Here is a 16,903-nt window from a genome sequence, read left to right on the forward strand (position 1 = left end):
GCACGCTTTCTGGGACTTCCTTTGGGCCAAACTGCGGACCACGGCCGGGAGGCAGGACCCCAGGGGCCGGATAGGCCCGGGGAAGGCAGCGTTTCACGTTAGAAACACCGGGGTGGGAGCCCAGGGGATCGGTTAGGGAGGGACAGTCAGACGGCGAGAGACCGGTGCGTGTAACCGCGGACCGCCGTGGGGAGCGATCCCAGCCAAGGAGACGGGCTCCGGAGGTGGCGGGCTTTCCCCTTCAACCTCCCGGTGGCCCCCCGGTGATGGACGAGGGGCGGGAGGGAGCCGAGCGGGACCTCTGAGGCTGGTACGAGGGTAAAATGCCGGACGAGGCTGAGGTGGGTGCCGATGGGCCGGCAGCGTTCACACCAGCACTGAGCCAGGAGGGAGGGAACCGGGCCCGCCGATGTCCGGAAAGAGGAAGGGCCGCGGCCGGGCCCCGAGGTGTCACCTGAGGCTCCGGAAGGCGAGGCTGACCTTGTCCGGGAGGACGCTGCCTGGACGTGACGCCCACAGACGGCTCTTCGGCTCTTCGGGGAGAGGGCTGCGCTCAGACCGCCTTCGCGGCCCCGTCAGGTCTGTCTGCCGGGCCTCACGTAGGCCGCCCGGAGCGAGTCAGGGAGCACGTGCCCCCTTGGCCCTCCAGTCCCGAGACAGTTTTCCCACAGCAGCCTCCTCCCCACCTCCTCCCAGGTCCCCTCCCCGGCCTCCTCCCCGGCCTCCTCCCCAGCTTCCCCCCCCCCTCCCCTGTCCCCTCCCCCCCTCCCCAGCCCCCTCCCCCCCTCCACGGTCCCCTCCCCATCCTCCTCCCCCCCCTCCCCGGCCCCTTCCCAGGCCTCTTCCCCCTCCTCCCTGGCCTCCTCCCCTCCTCCGAGGCCTCCTCCCCCCCGCCCCTCCCCCGCCCCCTCCTGGGCCTCAGAGCCGGGACCTGGTCCTGGCTCCCTCTGCTCGGGGTGACAGGCCGGGGCGGGGCTCACTCGAACCCGCTCCAGCCCAGCTCCCGGGTCCTGGGGTTTGTGCGGACAGCACTGCGTGATGGGTGGGTCTTGTCTGTGGGCTGCGGGTGTGACAGGCAGTAGCTGCTGCCGCAGACCCATCGCGGGGCCGGCCGGGGCCTCCCAGCGGGAGAGGGGCCGCATCCAATCCCCAGCCGGCCTCGGGCGCCTGCGGACCAGCCAGTCTGCAGTGCTTTTTGCTGCTCACATCTGACCGTGACCTTCGCTCCCCTCTGTGACTCAGCCGGCCCCACCCGGCCCCCTGGCTCCGCCTCAGTCTCCCCTGCACGTAGGGTCCGGCCTCGGGCCTGGGTTCCAGTCAGCACCCAGTCACCCGGGCGGAAGCCGGGGGGGCCCTAGGTCACAGAGACCACACCCAGGCCCAGCACAACCCACCCACCTGGCCCGCCCGCAGGACCCCCTCCCAGGCCTAGCACCGAGCCCTCCCCACGAGGCAGAGACCACACCCTAACCCTGCCCTCCGGGAGAAGGTGGCCCGGCCCTGACCCCTCAGGGAGAAGGCCCGGCTGGAGTGCTGAGAGCTGGAGGTCCCATAAAAAATGGAACCGAGCCCTAGCTGGTGTGGCTCAGTGGATAGAGCGTTGGCCTGCGAACAAAAGGGTTCCAGGTTTGATTCCCGGTCAGGCGCACATGTCCGGGCTGCAAGCTCAATCCCCATTAGTGGGTGTGCAGGAGGCAGCTGATCCATGATTCTCTCTCATCTTAGATGTTTCTGACTCTCTCTCCTTCCTTCCTCTCTGAAACCAATAAAAATATGTTTTAAAAAATGGAACCCATTTCAGGGAAGAAAGGAAATAAAAAGATAAACATGGGTTGGCCTCAGAGCCGTGCTCGCTGCCGCAGAGGCTCTGACTGGACCGTAGGCGGCCGGTGCCGCCGGCTGCGGGGGTGGCACAGCGGCAGCTGCTCCGGGCTTGGCCACACCCCGCCCCTGGGCTGCGTGGAGCAGACTGGCTGGGTGAAGGGCTGGTGTCTCAGGAGCCGCCCTGGCCCGGGAACTACAGGCGTGTAAACACGGATTCCACATGACGCCACCACGGTCCCAGCCTCCTGTGGCTCCAGGTGTCCAGCTGCCCCCGTGGGGTTTGTGTTGTTTTTTAAACTGAGATGGAATTCAAATACCGTGCAATTCACCGCGGAAGTGTACGCATGGGGAGGTCTTTAGTGTGCCTAAAATACCTGCAACCATCACCACATCAATTTTAAAACATTTCACACCTTAAAAAGACCCCTCCCTGTGCGGTGCCTCTGCCCTCACCCCAGCCCTCTCTCTCTCTCTCTCTCTTCCTCCGTGTGTGTGTGTGTGTGTGTGTGTGTGTGTGTGTGTAAATCTCCAGTTCCGGACATGTTGTGTGAATGAAGTCGCGTACTGTGGCCTCTGTGCCCGGCTTCTCTCTCTGAGGGGAGGTGTCCGAGGCCGCCACGCTGGGCACTGTGGGTGCGTCCCTCTTCCCGGCTGAGGAGCAGCCGCTGCAGAGACGGCACGGCCACCGGCCTGGGGTCTTTCCTCTTCGGGGAAACGGCGCTTTGAGCCTCTGACAGGTTCTGAGTGCTCTCGTGCGGAGCTTGGCCTGCTGGGTGCCCTGGTGGCTGTTTGTTTGAGGACTGGCCAGACCGTTGTCCGAAGTGGCCACACCACGTCCCCTCTCCCCATCCTGGCATCTCTGCCCGTCCCCTGGTCTGCGCTTCTGGCCAGAGACCTGGGCTGAAGTGGTGTCTGGTTGTGGTCCTGCTTTGTTGGTGATGGATCATGTGACCCAGCCGGGCCTTCTCCCTGAGAGTCATGTGGTCCAAGTCACATGGTCCAGCCCAGCCCTCTCCCTGAGGGGTCACATGGCCCAGGGGGCCTTTCCAGCTTCTCTGTGTTTGACTCATTGATAGGGTATTTTTTCCTTTAAAAAATACTATAATCATTAAAGATTTTAAAATTGATTTTCTTTTTTAGAGAGAGAGAGAGAGTGAGGGAGTGAGGGAGAGAGGGAGTGAGGGAGAGAGTGAGGGATTGAAGAAGAGAGGGAGTGAGGGAGAGAGGGAGAGAGGGAGTGAGGGAGAGAGGGAGAGAGAGAGGGATTGAAGAAGAGAGGGAGTGAGGGGGAGAGGGAGAGAGTGAGAGAGAGGGAGAGAGTGAGTGAGGGATTGAAGGAGAGGGAGTGAGAGAGAGGGAGAGAGTGAGTGAGGGATTGAAGGAGAGAGGGAGAGAGTGAGAGAGGGAGTGAGGAAAAGAGGGAGAGAGGGAGAGAAGGAGAGAAGGAGAGAGGGAGTGAGGGAGAGAGGAACAATGGTCAGTGGCCTCACACACACCCCAGCCGGGAATCGGCGACATTTCGGTGCAAGGACAACGCTCGACCAATGAGTCACACTGGCCAGGCCTCATTTTTCCTTTTAAACAGTTGTTTGTTTTTAACTTTGAAATCATTTTACGTCTAAACCCTCACTGACCCGTGACCCCGTGTCCCCACGTCTCAGCCACACCTGCCCACGCCCTCTCTGCCACGGAAACAACCGGAACAAAATGAGACGTGACGGACGTGCACCTCTGAACTCCAGGCATCTTCGTTAGACAACAACAGCGCCCCGCCCGCCCCCCAGCCGCGGCGAGGGCACCTGATCGGAGCCGGTGCTGACCCGGCCCGGTCCCGTCATCCACGGCCCTGAATCAGGTTCCGCCCGGCGCCCGGCGGCCGCGGTTCACCGCTCAGGGCCAGGCTCGGGCAGCGGGGACCAGTGACCGGGGGCAGTGACCGGGGGCAGTGACTGGGGGACAGTGACCGGGGGCAGTGACTGGGGGGGGTGACCGGGGGCAGTGACTGGGGGGGCAGTGACCGGGGGCAGTGACTGGGGGGGGTGAACGGGGGCAGTGACTGGGGGACAGTGACCCGGGGGGCAGTGACCGGGGGCAGTGACCGGGGGCAGTGACCGGGGGCAGTGACTGGGGGGGCAGTGACCGGGGGCAGTGACTGGGGGGGGGGTGACCGGGGGCAGTGACTGGGGGGGGGGTGGCCGGGGGCAGTGACTGGGGGCAGTGACTGGGGGGGGCAGTGACCGGGGGCAGTGACCGGGGGCAGTGACCGGGGGCAGTGACTGGGGGACAGTGACCGGGGGGGCAGTGACCGGGGGGGACAGTGACCGGGGGGGCAGTGACCGGGGGGGACAGTGACTGGGGGGGACAGTGACTGGGGGGGCAGTGACTGGGGGGCAGTGACCGGGGGGGCAGTGACCGGGGGGGACAGTGACTGGGGGGGCAGTGACTGGGGGCAGTGACCGGGGGCAGTGACTGGGGGGGCAGTGACTGGGGGGGCTGACCGGGGGCAGTGACTGGGGCAGGCAGGGACCGGGGAGAACGCCCCCCTTCGGCCATCGGCTTTGGGAGCCGAGTCTGGCGGTCCCAGCCCCAGCACCTCAGCGGGACGTAACAATGACTGCCCCGCCTGAGCCGGCAGCAGCACCTGCGTCCCTGCGTCCAGCTCTGCCCCCACACGGCCGTGGCCCAGGAGGGCCCGGCAGGGTCTGACCACGTCCCTCCAGACGACCCCGAGGCCCTCCGTGCTCAGCACAGGCGAGCAGGGGTCTCTGCCCACCCTCTGGCCCCAGCGCCCACCCCCCCCCAGACTTGCCCTGGGAGTCTGTCTCTGCAGGAGCGCCCGAGCCTGGCCTCACCCCCAGGACCCCCAGCGAGAGCAGAGAAGAAACGGGAACAGGGGACACGCTGACTGAGTCCTGTCACCCAGAGGGGCCCCAGGCCAGCAGCTCAGCAGCACCTCCCCATGAGGCCTCACCTCAGCCCTGCTGCACAGAAACAGGGCGCAGCCGGCTGCGAGGCTGTGGTGAGCGCCGACCTATGAACCAGGAGGTCGGAGGTCCCAGCTCATTCCCATCAGGGCCCAGGCCCAGGCTGTGGGCTCCGTCCCCAGTGGGGGGCGTGCAGGAGGCAGCCAGTGCATGATCCTCATCATGGATGCTTCTCTCTCCCTCTCCCTTCCTCTCTGACATCCATACAAATCGAGGGAAACCAGCAGCACTGCTTCTGGCTGTGGAGGTGTCAGGGCAGAGAGATGGACAGCAGGCAGGCGCCAGGCTCCTCTGATCTCCGTGGTTTTGTTTTTGTTTTTTTTTAAATATATTTTATTGATTTTTTACACAGAGGAAGGGAGAGGGATAGAAAGTAAGAAACATCTATGATGAGACAGAAACATCGATCAGCTGCCTCCTGCACACCCGCACCCAAAGTACATGCCCTTGACCGGAATTGAACCCGGGACTCCTCTGTCCGCAGGCCGATGCTCTATCCACTGAGCCAAACCGGTTTAGGCTCTTCCCTGTGCTTCTCGGGGACCCCGTGGGGCTTAGTCCACCTGCCGTGGGGCCGGCCCGGCCTGAGCCGCCCTGTTCGGGGTCCCCTCCAAGGTCGCCTCAGCCCTCCTGACTCAGTCTGTCCCCAAAGACGCACAGAATACTCACGGCGAGACGTTTTATTAACAACAACAACAACGTTTACAAATCACCCCGAGGGTGAGGATCCACAGCCCAGCCCTCCGCCCCCTCCCCCCTCCCCCCTTCACCTCCCGTCACCCGCCCCCCCGCCCCACCCTACTGCTCCGCCCGCTCCTTCCTGACGGCTCTGCTCCTGGAGGGACCGGAGGACGGGCTCTAACCGCTCCCCGCTCCCTCCCGGCCGGCCGATCCGCTAACGGAGGGCCAGGCTCCCCGCCACCCGCCCCGCCCCTCGGCCCCGGCCGCCACCCCCGCCCCTGGGGCAGCAGGGCGGTCCCGGGCCGCTGCGGGGACTTCCCGGGCTCCAGGGCGCCCTCCGCAGGGCCCTCCGCAGGGTCTCCCGGCTTCAGAGCTCGAAGGGGACCCTGCAGGAGCGGGAGGACCGAGGACCAGGAAGCAGCCCCGCCCGCCCCCTCGGGCGTCCATCCAGCCCCCGCCCGGCCGGCCCCTCCGCCCGCCCGGCCCATCCAGGCCCGGCTCCCCGCTCAGAGGCGCTCCACTCGCTCCTGCCCGGCTCCTGGGCCTCAGCCTCTCCCGTCGGACGGCCGGCCGCCATGCAGCCCGCGCTGCCCCTGCTGCTGCCGCTGCTGCTGCTCGCGGCGCCCGCCCGGGCCCAGCCGCCCGCCGGCTGCCCCGCGCGCTGCGAGCCCGCCCGCTGCGCCGAGCCCGGGCCCTGCCCGGCCGGCCCGGTGCCCGACGCCTGCGGCTGCTGCGAGGTGTGCGGGGCGGCCGAGGGCGCCGAGTGCGGGGCGCAGGGGGCGCCGTGCGGCGAGGGGCTGCGCTGCGTGGTGCCCCGCGGGGTGCCCGCCTCGGCCACCGTGCGGCGGCGCGCGGCGCCCGGGCTGTGCGAGTGCGCGCGCCCCGAGCCCGTGTGCGGCAGCGACGCCGTCACCTACGCCTCCGAGTGCCAGCTGCGCGCCGCCGCCCGCCGCGCCCAGAGCCTGCAGCGCCCGCCCGTGCTCCTGCTGCAGCGCGGAGCCTGCGGCCCAGGTACCCCCACCGGGCACCCCGACCGGGCACCCCCGACCGGGCACCCCCGACCGGGCACCCCCGACCGGGCACCCCCCCACCGGGCACCCCCCCACGGGCACCCCCCACCGGGCACCCCCGACCGGGCACCCCGACCGGGCACCCCCCCACCGACCGGGCACCCCCGACCGGGCACCCCCGACCGGGCACCCCCCGACGGGGCACCCCCCCACCGGGCACCCCCGACCGGGCACCCCCCCACCGGGCACCCCCCGACCGGGCACCCCCCCACCAGGCACCCCCCGACGGGGCACCCCCCCACCGGGCACCCCCCCCCACCGGGCACCCCCCGACCGGGCACCCCCCCACTGGGCACCCCCCCGACCGGGCACCCCCCCACCGGGCACCCCCCCATCGGGCACCCCCCACCGGGCACCCCCCCACCGGGCACCCCCAACTGAGCACCCCCCCCCGACCGGGCACCCCCCCACCGGGCACCCCTGACCGGGCACCCCGAGGAGGGCGCCCCGAGGAGGGCACCCAGAGAAAGAGGGCGCCCCGAGGAGGAGGGCACCCCTCGCTGGGAGACAGCTGGCGCCCCTCCGTATGGACGGGCCTGTGGTTCTGTGCGCCGTCGGCAGCGCGCTCGGTCCTGGTCCCGGGACAGGGTCCCCTGGAGGGGCTTCTGGGTGCTCGGGGAGCGCCACCCGGCACTGGGGCCCGAGGGACAGGCTGGAAGGGGCACCGACAGTCGGGTCCTGGGACAGGGAGGTGCAGGCCTCCTGGGAGGAAGCCGGTGCTGGGACCACGAGGTGTCTGGCTCTTCCCTTGGACTCCTCTGCCCCCAGCCCCCTTACAGTGAGCCCCGTTCAGGGTCCCGGTCCTGCCGGGGCAGCTTCGTGCCTTTCCATCTGGAAGGAAGCGCCAGGATCCCCAGATGCGCTCGGCCCACGGGGTTCCTGCCCGGCCTCTGGCCTCCGTGATGTTCAGGGCAGAGAGGAGGTGTCTGCTCACACACCTCCTGTCAGCACGCCTTCCGGGGCTGAGGGCAGAGTCTGTCTGTCTGTCTGTCTGTCTGTCTCTGCCTTCCAGAGCAGGCTTCCCTCCGGACGGAGGAGACGGGGTGGAAACTGCGGTTCAGCGGGGCCGGGGCGGCCGTGTGGGACGGCAGTGCAGGGAGGGGGCGGGGCCCGGGCTGTCTGGTTTTCGGGGGATGTCACTGCCAGTGGCTGCAGGAGGCTGGGCCTCTTCCCCCAGGGCCTGTGCCCACCTCAGCGGTGGCCTGCAGGGAACGCACGCCTGCGGTGCCCACCCTGTGCCCGTCCCCGTGCCAGGCCTGCAGGCGCTCTGGCCCGCAGGCGGCCTCAGCCTCAGGGGGACGAGGCTGTGTGCCGGGCGCTCGAGGTCTGAGGCCACCAGCCCAGACAGCCTTACGCAGGGCGCCAGCCGAGCTCAGCCGGAGCGGGAGGCGCGGGGCAGGACCGGAGTTTCCAGAAGGCTGTGCACCAGCCGGAGCGGGAGGCGCCCGGGCAGAGCCTGCACAGGCCGGTGCAGTGCCGGACGGCAGGCGTGTGAGGAGGTGGCCAGGCCCCGGGGGAGAGGTGGGGCCACGCGGTGTGTGCGGCTGTCCGGAGCCAGAGCCTCTCACCGGAGGCCCGGCCGGGGGTGTGCCCGGCTGGGGGTGTGCCCGGCAGGGTACGCCTGCACACCCGGGTGGGCACAGACTGGAGCTGCTGAAGCGCCAGCGTGAGGTGACAGCTTAGCGAGCACAGGGCCTGTTTCTGTCCACATGGTGCAGCCGTGGCCGTGGCCGTGGCCGTGGCCGTGGCCGTGGCTGTGACAGCCATGGTCTCGCTACGCCCCCTCTGAGGAACTGGCCCGTCAGGCACCTGGCTGATGGTGGGAGGTGGATCCTGTAGCTGCTCAGGCCGGGCACAGCCGGCGGGCGGGGAGGGAGGCCGCCTCAGGCCGCAGCAGGCCCCTGGGGAAGGTGCCCCGGGGGCTGGAGGAGGAGGAGAGGCAGAGGTGTGGAGTGTCCCCCTCCCTCTCCCTGGGAATGTGCGGGAGCTCCGCACACAGTGTGCCTGCACCTGTGCGGCCACCGCCTGCCCGGCTCAGGAGGCACTGTGCATGGGCCAGCAAGGAAGGGAGGGAGGGAGGGAGGGAGGGAGGGCGGGAGGGAGGGAGAGGAGAGGGAGGGAGGGAGGGAGAGGGAGGGAGGGAGGGAGAGAGGGAGGAGGGAGAGAGGGAGGGAGGAGGGAGGAGGAAACAGGTGCCTGAGACCCAGCAATTTAGTCGCTTCCTAGCGGGAGGTTCGGCTCTCCACCCGTGTGCTGGCTAACACGCTAGGCTAACACGCTAGGCTAACACGTAACATGCGGCCCTCGGCTTCCCGGAGATGTCCCCCGAGGCAGGAGCCCGGAGTCCAGGTGTCATTCTGCTCCCCGGCCACGGCCGGTCATCGCTGTCCCTGAGGGGGAGCTGGCCGGAGTGCGTGTGTGTGTGTGTGAGTGTGTGTGAGTGTGTGTGAGTGTGTGTGTGTGAGTGTGTGTGTGAGTGTGTGTCTGTGTGAGTGTGTGTGAGAGAGAGTGTGTGTGTGAGTGTGTGTGTGTGTGTGTGTGTGTGTGAGAGAGAGTGTGTGTGAGTGTGTGTGTGTGTGTGTGTGTGTGTGTGTGTGTGTGAGTGTGTGTGTGTGTGTGTGTCTGTGTGAGTGTGTGTGAGAGAGAGTGTGTGTGTGAGTGTGTGTGTGTGAGTGTGTGTGTGTGAGAGAGAGTGTGTGTGTGAGTGTGTGTGTGAGTGTGTGTGTGAAAGAGTGTGTGTGTGTGAGTGTGTGTGTGTGAGTGCGTGTGTGTGAGTGTGTGTGTGAGAGTGTGTGTGTGAGTGTGTGTGTGAGTGAGTGTGTGTGAGTGTGTGAGTGTGTGTGTGTGAGTGTGTGTGTGAGTGTGTGTGTGAGTGAGTGTGTGTGTTGTTACGAAGCGAGTCCCCAAGAGATGGACCACCAGAGCCAATTTGATTAAGCATGCTAGAGTTTATTACAGATTCGAATCCGGGCTCAAACCTTGGCTGACGCAGCAGCCGGCAAACACCCAGGTAAGAGCCCTGATGGAGGGGCAGTCCCTCCAGAGCGCTCACACAAAAACACAGACAAACACACACCTACCGCGGCCAGTCAGGCTCTTCGGAATGGGGGTCCCTCATGGTCCTGGCTGGGGATTCCAGTCATGATCCCCAAGGACCACCAGGGAGCCGAGTCCGATGCAAACAAAAGAGCCATCTCCATGCTAGCATGGGCTATCCCACTCATGCCGGCAGCATGGCGGAAGAGAGCGAATATCGCCCAGTCCAGGAGTTTTATTCAGGTAGGTGATGTCACTGCCTCGGCTAACCCTGATTGGCCCCTCAGGACCAAATTCTAAAGACTGGGGACGGCCTGCAGGGTTGGTTCCCAGTCACACCCTGCTTGACATTGGATGTGGCCCTATCTTGCCCATAATACAAAAGCAGAACTAAAGGTTATCTACAGTTTCCACCCCTGAAGCTACTGAGTCAGTGGGAGTCAATCTCATGTAACTACCCTATTGTTTAAGCAAGCAATCGAAGGTAGAAGTCAGATAGCAAGGTTAAAATTCAAACAGCAGTTTTTACCCAAGTATGAGTGCTACCATATTTCATGTGTGAGTGTGTGTGAGTGTGTGTGTGTGTGTGTGTGTGTGTGAGTGTGTGTGTGTGTGTGTGAGTGTGTGTGTGAGTGTGTGTGAAAGAGTGTGTGTGTGTGTGAGTGTGTGTGTGTGTGTGTGTGAAAGAGTGTGTGTGTGTGTGAGTTTGTGTGTGAGTGTGTGTGTGTGAGAGAGAGTGTGTGTGTGAGTGTGTGTGTGAGTGAGTGTGTGTGTGAGTGTGTGTGTGAAAGAGAGTGTGTGTGTGAGAGAGAGTGTATGTGTGAGTGTGTGTGTGAGTGTGTGTGTGAGTGAGTGTGTGTGAGAGAGAGTGTGTGTGTGAGAGAGTGTGTGTGAGTGTGTGTGTGAGTGAGTGTGTGTGTGAGTGTGTGTGAGTGTGTGTGTGTGTGTGTGAGTGTGTGTGTGTGAGAGAGAGTGTGTGTGTGAGTGTGTGTGTGAGTGAGTGTGTGTGTGAGTGTGTGTGTGTGTGTGTGTGTGTGTGGGAGGTGGAGGAGTAGGGGGAGGGAAGGAGCCTCTGGAGGAGGAGCCGCTGGACAGAGGCTGGAGTGGGAGGAGCCGCATGGGGATGAGGACGGAGCCTCTGGGACCCGAGGGGCCCAGGGTTTCTGTCCTGGATCCTGAGGGGTGTGGGGAGCGGAGAGTGAGGACGGAGGCAGGGCGGGCCCGGAGGTCCCTGGGTGGCCGGCCGCGTTCGGGAGGCGTGCGGGGTCCCTGGGTGGTGGACTGTGTCGCCCTTCAAAGGGGAGCACGCTGCCTGGCGGCCGGTGTGGCTCCGTGGCTGAGTGTCCACCTATGAGCCAGGAGGTCACAGCTGGATTCCCGGTCCGGACACAGGCCCGGGCTGTGGGCTCCATCCTCAGGAGGGGGCGTGCAGGAGGCAGCCGGTCCGTGATTCTCTCATCATTGATGGCTCTCTCTCCTTTCCTCTAAGTCACATGTGTCAAACACAAGGCCCGCGGGCCAAATCCGTCCCGCCAGGCCTTGCAATGTGGCCCGCACCGCGCTGTCATCACTGCACTCCGCTGCGTTTCCATCACAATGACAGTTTATGACTGTTCAGTAAACCACTCGGCCCGCGATTTAGGCTGGATTTTAGATTTTGGCCCCTTCTCTGATTGAGTTCGACACCCCTACTCTAAGTCAATAAAAAGTGACTGCCTCGGGGAGCGGTGGCCGGCCCCGCGGTGGGACCTGGTGGCAGTGTGTGCCGGGGACGAGCCATCAGACTGGCCAGGAGCGGTGCTCTCGGCGGACGGAGAGCTCTGGCGGCTCCGTCTGGAGGAGGAGTCGGGCTGGGCAGGGGCTGGTGGTGGCCGGCGGCTAGCGGGCTCTGGCGCCTCCTGGCTGTCACTTGCCCAGGCGGCCGCCTCCCACCCCTCAGGCCAGGGCAGGGCCGGAGGCACTCGGAGGCCCTTCCCGCAGGACGGGCTGTGGGGCCGGAGGAGCCGTCTCTGAGGGCCTGTGGTCACCGTCCCTCCCGGAGGCCGGCTGGCTTCCTGAAAAGCTCACTTCCTTTCTGAAGGCCGCGGGTAGAGCCAGGGCTGTCATTAAACGCTCGTGGCCTGGGGCTTCCTTCAGCGTGTGTGGCTGCAGGGTCCCTGGAGGAGCACCGCGGGGATGTGCCAGCTCCTCGAACCCGTGGCCTCGCTACCGCCCCCTGGCTGCCGCCCGGGGTCTGGGAGTGAGGTCCCTCACCTGTCTCCTGCCTGCCGCTGGAAAGGGGGAAAGGAAAACGGAAGAGAAACCGAGATGTGCAGCCATTCCAATCGTTTGCTAAAAATATATTTAAAACGTATTTTTATTGATTTCAGGGAGAGGAAGGGAGAGGGAGATAGAAGCATCAGTGATGAGAGAGAATCATGGACCGGCTGCCTCCTGCACGCCCCCTACAGGGGATGGAGCCCGCAACCCAGGCCTGTGCCCCGACCGGGAATCCAACCGTGACCTCCGGGCTCCTGGGTTGAGGCTCAGCTGCGGAGCCCGCCGGCCGGGCCGTGACTTGTCCTGAACGAGGGCCTGAGTCTGGGCTGCCTGGGCGTCTGCCTTCCCTGGCATCCGGGAGGCTCGGAGCCGGGGAGCCGGGCCGTGGGAAGCAGCTGCCTGGCAGCCTCGCGCAGGGAAGCCCTTGCCGAGAGGCCCGTCAGGCTCAGGGAGGGAAGCACGTGGGCGTGCCGATGCTCGCGGAGTCGGATTCCTGGACAAGTTGTCACATAAGCACATTTTGTGCAGAGGCTTCTCCGCGTCTGGCAGCCCGGCCCCCGCCCCGGAGTCATGTCCCCCACCACGTCCCTCGCCCCGGAGTCACGTCCCCCACCACGTCCCTCGCCCCGGAGTCACGGCCCTCACCCCGGCGGTCACGTCCCCCGCCCTGGAGTCATGTCCCCCACCACGTCCCCCACCACGTCCCTCGCCCCAGTGGTCACGTCCCCCACCACGTCCCCCCCCCCCCGGAGTCACGTCCCCCACCACGTCCCCCCCCCCGGCGGTCACGTCCCTCACCACGTCCCTCACCCCAGTGGTCACATCCCCCACCACGTCCCTCGCCCCGGCGGTCACGTCCCCGCCGCATGCTGGCCCGCTCGGTGGCGCCGGCCCGAGGTTTCCAAGCTGGAGGGTGAGTCAGCGCCTCATGCAGCGCGGCTGGGGGGGGGGGGCGGAAGCTTGTCGTCACCAGCTGTGCAGTCGGGTCTGGAGCCGGGGCCTGTGCTGAGCCAGCCTTCTAGGGTTCGGCGACCTGCCCGGGGCTCCCCGTCTGTGGCCCCAGGACGAGGCCTGACGGTCATCCGGCCGCTGTCAGCTCGCCCCGTGACCCAGCATTCCGAGGGGCAGGCGCCGCGGGGGGCCGGGGGACAGAGGCCCTGCCGGTCCAGGCTTCCAGCTGGTGCGGAGGAGGGAGGCTCGGCATTCGGCAGCCACAGGCCTCTCCCTGGCACAGGCTCTGTTGGCCGGGGGCCGGAGGGGGCAGGGCTCCGGGCTGTGGGGTCAGTGCTGCAGGCTGTGGGCTCCGGGCTGTGGGGTCAGGGCTATGGGCTCTGGGTGGGCTCCGGGCTGCGGGCTGCGGGCTGCGGGCTGTGGGGTCAGGGCTCCGGGCTGCGGGCTGCGGGCTGTGGGGTCAGGGCTCCGGGTGGGCTCCGGGCTGTGGGCTCCGGGCTGCGGGCTCCGGGCTGCGGGCTGTGGGGTCAGGGCTCCGGGTGGGCTCCGGGCTGTGGGCTCCGGGCTGCGGGCTGTGGGGTCAGGGCTCCGGGTGGGCTCCGGGCTGTGGGCTCCGGGCTGCGGGCTCCGGGCTGGGGGCTGTGGGGTCAGGGCTCCGGGCTGCGGGCTCCGGGCTGCGGGCTCCGGGCTGCGGGCTGTGGGGTCAGGGCTGCGGGCTGCGGGCTGCGGGCTGTGGGGTCAGGGCTCCGGGTGGGCTCCGGGCTGTGGGCTCCGGGCTGCGGGCTGTGGGGTCAGGGCTCCGGGCTCAGGCTGCCAGCACAGCCTCCACAGAATGAGGCTGAAGAGCTGCCTCCCTTGGGTGCTTCTGGGAGGCATGCCCGGTGCTGGCTGGGTCCTGGGCCTGCCTTGTTCTTTTTATTTAGTACATTTTTATTGATTTTTTTTTTAGAGAGAGAGGAAGGGAAAGGGATAGAGAGATAGAAACACCAATCGGCCACCTCCTGCATGCCCCCTGTTGGGGATGGAGCCCACAACCCGGGCTCCCGACCAGGTATGGGGAATCGGCCCCTGACCTCCTGGTTCCTGGGTTTCCTGAACGGCAGGGTGTCAGGTCCCGGAGCCCCGCCGGCCGGGCCGCCTGCTCTCGCCATCGCCCTCCTGGACGCGTGGGGAGCGTCTCCCGGGTCCGAGCCGAGGAGCAGACGGAGCGCTGAGAGGGGACTCTGCCCAGCGCCGGCCCAGCCCCTCGTGGTCTCCGCTCAGGCTCCTCTCGGGGCTTCTTTCAGTGGCTCAGCCTCCGGTTCTGATCTGACACTGGTTTTCTGGTCTGGGACGCGGCCGCTCTGGGTGAGCAGACCGTGGGAACAGGACGTGTGGCCGTGCTGGGGGGACTGCTCCTTAAGACCATCGGGCCGGGGCCTTCCAGGGCCCCCGAGGCCCATGGTGTCCCACCCAACGGTGCACCGGACGATGCCCACCCAGCCGAGCCCGGCCTGCCAGGCTGCCCCCCGGTTTCAGATCACACGAGCAAGGCCCTCAGGCGGGGCAGCATCACGGGGTGCAGCCTGGTGTGCCCTGGGCCCACGCTCGCCCCACTGCGGGACATGGGGCTCCTGATGGACTGGGGCCCGGGCCGCTGCGGGACTCGGGGGCTCCTGATGGACTGGGGCCCAGGGCCTGCTCCACCAGGCCCTCGGCTCTGTGAACTGGGTCAGGGCACGGGTGCCGGGCACGGCCCGCAGGCTGAAGCTGATTTGAATTTTGGGAACAGGCCGTTCCGCGGAATAAAGGAGGATTCATCCCTCTTCCCTCGGACACACTGCGTCCTGTTTCCAGATCCGGCTCCCGTCACCCGGCGAGGAATTGGGTTGCACGATTGTTCTCGCCGAGAGCGAGGGCTGGCTGCTAGCCGGTGCCCGGCCTGGCTCTCCGCCGGACACCGGGGCCGCCCCCCCGCACCGCGGGGGCCGAGGCCAGGCCGCGACCTGGAAGGGAGGCCCGGATGCCGAGCGGAGCGCCCGCCGGGCACCCGGACACACGGTCCCGCTCTGCTGCTCTCGTCCGGGAGGTGCTGGGATTTTAATTCTGCCAAAAACTTTTTAATTAAAAAAAACCCTATGGATTTCAGAGAGGAAGGGAGAGGGAGAGAGAGGAATAGAAACGCCCATGAGGAGAGAGAATTGTGGATCGCCTGCCTCCTGCACCCCCCCCACTGGGGATGGAGCCCGAAGCCTGGGCCTGGGCCCTGACCGGGAATCGAACCCTGACCTGGTTCACAGGCCGATGCTCAGACTCTGAGCCATGTCGCCGGCCTAGACAATAATTGTGGAAACGTATCAACACTCTGTGTGCGTGTGTGTGTGCACGCGCGTGTGCATGTGTGTGTACACGTGCTGTGTGCGCGTGCATGTGTGTATGCATGCGTGTATGTGTGTGTGCGCGCGTGTGCGTGTGTATGTGTGCGTGTGTGTGTGTGTGTGTTCCTCCCGTGAGGACGTTGTTGGGACGGTGGGAAGTTTTCTCTCTGAGTTCCGGGGCGCGGGCTCCGGGAGGCGACGCGGGCGGGTGCCGGACTCGCCGCTCCTCATGCGGACGGGGAGCCGGTCCCCCCGCTGGCCGGAGTCCCGCAGAGGCCACCGCTGTAAGCGACAGGAAGTGCCGGCTGCTCGGGGTGGCCTGTGTGTGTGACACAGCAGCCAGGGCTGTCGGTGGTGGCGGGCAGTCGGTCTCGGGTGCCGGGCTCCCTCCTCCGCGGTCCCGGCTTTTCGGATTCTGGGTCCGAGGCCGCCGCTCGCCGCCCGGGTCTCTCCTGAGAGCTGCTCGGGCGCCGTGGCCTCTGCGCTCCCACAGGCCGTGGACCCTGCGCCTGGCTCTCCAGACCCCGAGCGCCCGCCGGGCCTGTGGTCCCTGCTGGGGCTCCTCCCTCGCTGGCCCTCCGGAGGTCAGCGGGGGCCACAGCGGGTCTGAAGGCCGCGGGCCAGGCCGCTCCCCCTGTTCGAGGGGCGGCCTCAGGAGGTGCCGGAGCCGGGCGGCTCTGGGACCCTGCAGTCCTGTCCCGCCGCTGCGCTCGGAGCCGGGCCCACCCTCTGCCCGTCTGGGAGCCGGTGTTTCCCGGGTGCTCGGTGCGATGCCATGAGGTCACAGCTGCTTTCTCTATTCTCTCTCTTTACGAAGGTTTCTATGGACGTCAGAGAGGCAGGGAGAGGGAGAGAGAGACAGAAACACCAGTGATGAGAGGGAACCATGGACCGGCTGCCTCCTGCACGCCCCCCACTGGCGATGGGGCCTCCACCTGGGCCTGTGCCCTGACGGGAATCGAGCCCTGACCTCCTGGCTCCTAGGTCGGCGCTCACCGCTGAGCCGCCCCACGGAGGCCTGTCTGCTGGGCTTTTCGGGGGCCGTGCGCTCAGGGCCGCTGCTCTCTGGTGACCCGTCTGCAGAGTTCGGGGAGCTGGGCCCACCTCAGAGGGTTTCTGTGGGAAATCCTCTCCGAGGGGAGAGGGGTGGTGCGCTCTGGGGTGTTGGAGCTGGGACAGCCCGTGGGCTCAGGCTGGAGGCAGCCGGCCCGTTTCAGAGACGGGGCACCGGCGGCCGAGGATGGATGGACGGGGTTTCCCGGCGCCCAGGCCCCGTCCTCCCGCGCCCCGTGCCGCTGCCGGGGGGAGGGGCAGGCCGAGCACCCTCCGGTTTGTGTGGGAAACGGCAGTTCTGTCTGCTGGAAAGTCCCGGGTCTCCCTGCTCTGGCGCCTCGTTGTCAGAGGAGCCGGTTGGCGGTCCTCGGCGCAGGGTCTGACCCTCGGTTCGCAGGGCCTCGGGGCCCTCCGGGGCGCTGGGCTGGCGGGGATGACCGGCCCGGCCCGGCCCCTCCCAGGAGCCGGGGCCGAGGACACCACAGGCTGCTCCAGCCGGGCCGGGCTGGGCCTGTGCCGGAGGAACGTCCCCCTGATGGATTTCTCCGGCTGGAGGCTCAGGGAGACCCCCCAGCACAGACCAGACCTGGGCGCCGGGGTGTGTGTGTGTGTGTGCTCAGTCAGTGCTCAGTGCGGGTGCGATGCCTGGTACTGTTCTCACCGTGAAGGCGCAGCGTGCCCACGGGGG

At 66.8% G+C, this 16,903-nt stretch overlaps 1 protein-coding gene across 2 annotated transcripts in view; it reads left to right on the forward strand.

Annotated features, from left to right (window-relative positions):
* The first annotated feature begins 5,979 nt into the window (after positions 1 to 5,979).
* HTRA1 (HtrA serine peptidase 1) overlaps positions 5,980 to 16,903 on the forward strand; it is a 31,805-nt gene continuing 20,881 nt past the window's right edge. Inside the window, exon 1 of one of the 2 annotated variants that reach the window (XM_045576127.1) lies at positions 5,980 to 6,500. In XM_045576127.1, coding sequence (XP_045432083.1) covers positions 6,065 to 6,500 — 436 coding nt within the window. In that variant the 5' untranslated portion in view covers positions 5,980 to 6,064. The remainder of the gene's footprint in view (positions 6,501 to 16,903) is intronic. The other variant, XM_036423044.2, reaches the window with a different exon arrangement.

This window comes from Pipistrellus kuhlii, unplaced genomic scaffold (assembly GCF_014108245.1).
Source record: "Pipistrellus kuhlii isolate mPipKuh1 unplaced genomic scaffold, mPipKuh1.p scaffold_m20_p_75, whole genome shotgun sequence".
NCBI classification, from domain to species: domain Eukaryota; kingdom Metazoa; phylum Chordata; class Mammalia; order Chiroptera; family Vespertilionidae; genus Pipistrellus; species Pipistrellus kuhlii.